Raw genomic sequence first — 3,834 nt, 5'->3', positions numbered from 1 at the left:
TGGTTTATCATATTTATACTTTCTTTATTGTTTTACTTTGTTTTAAATATTTAGTGTAATTAAATAATATATATTTTATGTAATTATGATTATGTAATTAAATAACTTAGACTGATGTAAAATTTGTTTGGAAAGTTGATTAGTAAAATATTTATTATTTGACTCATCATTAAATATTTTTAATGTTTAGTTTATCCCAATATTATAAAAAAAACAACTTTTTAATGTTTAGTTTATCCTATTTTTACTTTCTATATTATTTTACTTTGTTTTAAATAATTTAAATAAGTATTATACATTAAAATAAAATATATTACAAAAAAAGATAAAATTAAAATATAACTTTATTTATCTTTATACATCTTATTTTATTATTACAACTTTATTTTATCTTTATACATTATATATAATATATTTATTTGAGTTATTCATTTTTATCTTTACATAATTTTATAAATATATTATATTTAATTTTATTATAAGACATGAATTCTTTTTAGATAGTGAGGACATAATTCAATTTTATTATACATTTTATTTTAATATTTATATAATTTTTATTTATTTTTATTTAATTTTATAAATATAATATGTATATAATTAAAATTAAACTTATGCAATTTAAAATTTTCAACTAGTCAATTAATTAAGAATGATAAATTAAATAATTTAAATAAATATTATAAACTAAAATAAAATATCTTAGGTAAACATTAAAATAAAATGTGTATTTTATCTATGTAATTTAATTTTATTTATATAACTTTAATTTCATGTAGTGTATATATATATTTAAATTATTTAATTTAATTTGTTGAATTTTAATCATATAAGTTATAATTATAAGACTAAGTAAAGATAAAATATGTTTGTAATTTTAATATTTATATAATATATATTTTATTTTAATTTATAATATTTTAATTTATTTTATTTAAATTGATTAAATATTATTAATTTAATTATATAGATATAATATATTAATATTTGTTTGAGATTTTTAATTATTATAAAATGTGTAATTAATGAGTTATTTATAAGTTTATAAAAATATAGATATTTTGAGAAAATAAATAGAGATGTGAATATATTGATAAAACATGAATATTACGTGACTAAACTGAATAATAGTTTTATTTACTAATTATGGCATTTATTTACTATTTACGCTATTGCTGTTGGCCTTTCTTTCATTCTCATTAGTAAAAGAATGCATGTAAATTCCCAAATAATTTAAAAACTTATTTTTTCCAAGCAAAACAACAACTTTAAAATTTTTGGTTTATCATACTTTACTTTCTTTATTATTTTGCTTTGTTTTAAATATTTAATGTAATTAAATAATATAACTTTTATCTAATTATGATTATGTTATTAAATAACTTTGACTGATGTACAATTTATTTAGAAAGTTGATTAATAAATCATTCAATATTAAATTTGCATCCCTATATTATAAAAAAAAAAACAACTTTTTAATGTCTGGTTTATCATACTTTTACTTTTTATATTATTTTGCTTTGTTTTAAATATTTAATGTAATTAAATAATATAAATTTTATCTAATTATGATTATGTCATTAAATAATTTTGACTGATGTACAATTTATTTAGAAAGTTGATTAGTAAAATATATTTTGCTAATCATTCAATATTAAATTTGCATCCCTATATTATAAAAAAAACAACTTTTTAATGTTTGGTTTATTATATTTTTACTTTCTATATTATTTTGTTTTGTTTTAAATATTTAATATAATTAAATAATAAAAATTTATATCTAATTATGGTTATGTTATTAAATAACAGACTTATATACAATTTGTTTGAAAAGTTGGTTAGTAAAATATTTGTTATTGGACTCATCATTCAATATTTTACTTGCATCCCAATATTATAAAAAATCATTTTTTACTTAAAAGTTAGTTGGATGATCAATTTCATAGTAGAAAAAACTTACAAGCAAACGAAAATAAGTGTAATGTCAAATAATATTTCTCAAACTTTTGTTCTTACAGTTTTTTATTGTATTTTTATTTATCTTTTATGTGCTTTTTTAAAGAATGATTTATAAATAACTAATTAGAAAGTAAAATGTGTCATTTTGGATGACTTTAATGACACAAATAATATTATTAAATGAAGAACTTTAACGTAAATATTATTTTATTTTCTTTGTAGATGATATTATCAAACAAACAAGCATAATATATATATAGTGCACTATAGACCTTCCTCTCCCACTAAAACCAGACATAATGTATTCTTCAACATATTTTTGTTTCCTCCATTTCTTCTTCGTCCTCATAGTTTCTTCTTCTGCAACTGCGGCATGTGATCGATGCCTGCATAACTCCAAGGTCGCCTACTTCTCCGGCGATTATGCCATTTCTCGTAAGAAAGAATTCATCTTCTTCATCATCGTCATAAACTCTTCATTTTTAATTGATTTGACAAATTAGATGGATCCATAATTAATGCTGCAGGTGGGGCTTGTGGGTATGGTTCTCTAACCACAAGTTTCAGTAACGGAATGGTCGCTGCTGCTTCTCCTTCCATCTACAAAAAAGGAGCTGGCTGTGGTTCCTGTTTTAATGTGGGTCTGGTGTTTCCCCATTTCCTATATTTGGGTTGGGTAGGGCTTGGATTGATTGTTTTGGTTAATTTGTTTGTTTGTGTAGATAAGTTGCAAGAACGCCACTCTGTGTAGTAAACAGGGGACGAAGGTGATAGTGACAGATCTCAACAATGACAAAAACACAGATTTTGTCCTTACCCGTAGTGCTTTTGTCGCCATGGCTAACAAGGGCAAAGAGCGCGATATTCTCCGTCAGGGTATTCTCGATGTCCAATACAGAAGGTTTGAAATCAATCCATTTGACCTGTTTTTTTTTTTTGGTTTTTAATACTTGGTAATAACATACAAAAACCTGGTGTGTATTATTATTTGATGGGAACAGAATACCATGTGAATACAAGAACAAGAACTTGACAATCAATGTGGATGAGAGTAGCCATAGGCCAAGCTATCTCGCCCTCAAATTCATCTTTCAAGGCGGTCAGACAGAGATTGTCGAAGTTGACGTGGCTCAGGTGACTTGAATTGATTCATTCGTTCATGATTTGATTTGAACATAAATATAAATGTGAAATTGGTTGGTTATGCAGGTTGGTTCTTTGGACTGGAGTAGTTTGAACCGGCGAGGCAACGATGCGGTGTGGGCGACGAGCAGAGTCCCAAGCGGCGCATTGCAAATGAGAATGGTGGTGACCTCAGGGTTCGACGGGAAGTGGATTTATACGAAACATAGTGTTCTTCCGGCGAACTGGACACCGGGATCCATGTACGATTCCGGCCTTCAAATAACGGAAATAGCTCAGGAAGGATGCTCACCTTGCGATGAAGAACAAATCTGAAGATGAATATCACCAAACATTAATAATTATTAAGTACAACAACTAGTAAAATTAAAAGAGAGGATTTGTCTGATATATTTCTTCTTTTCTGTAAGCTGAAAACACATCATATATAATAATAACATCATTGATGAAGCACCATTATCATCACTAAATTACTGTTTAGTTTGTTTGATTTGGGTTGAAAGTTGAACATACAATAATACCTCAAATATATTATTTATTAATGATGAACAATATTACAATCAATTGTAAAAAAAGAATCATTTGCATTCAATTCAAGCAATAAGATTCGGCCAGAGGAAGGATAGAAGAAATTAATGCCCCCTCTTTTCTTTTTCAAATTAATAGTCACTCTTTATTATTTAAATATATGTATTTATATTTTTAAAATATATAATAAATATTTATTATTTT

The 3,834-nt window shown here is 24.4% G+C and overlaps 1 protein-coding gene across 1 annotated transcript; it reads left to right on the top strand.

Annotated features, from left to right (window-relative positions):
- Positions 1–2,258: 2,258 nt before the first annotated feature.
- LOC124930377 (expansin-like A2) lies at positions 2,259–3,417 on the top strand. The gene is made up of 5 exons (XM_047470728.1): positions 2,259–2,394; positions 2,487–2,635; positions 2,682–2,860; positions 2,961–3,093; positions 3,169–3,417. The coding sequence occupies exons 1-5, from the start codon at positions 2,259–2,261 to the stop codon at positions 3,415–3,417; spliced, it is 846 nt and encodes a 281-aa protein (XP_047326684.1).
- The last annotated feature ends 417 nt before the right edge of the window (positions 3,418–3,834 follow it).

Source organism: Impatiens glandulifera, chromosome 3 (assembly GCF_907164915.1).
Source record: "Impatiens glandulifera chromosome 3, dImpGla2.1, whole genome shotgun sequence".
NCBI classification, from domain to species: domain Eukaryota; kingdom Viridiplantae; phylum Streptophyta; class Magnoliopsida; order Ericales; family Balsaminaceae; genus Impatiens; species Impatiens glandulifera.
Note: the sequence above shows the minus strand (reverse complement) of the source record. Positions and strands in the feature narration are given on the sequence as shown.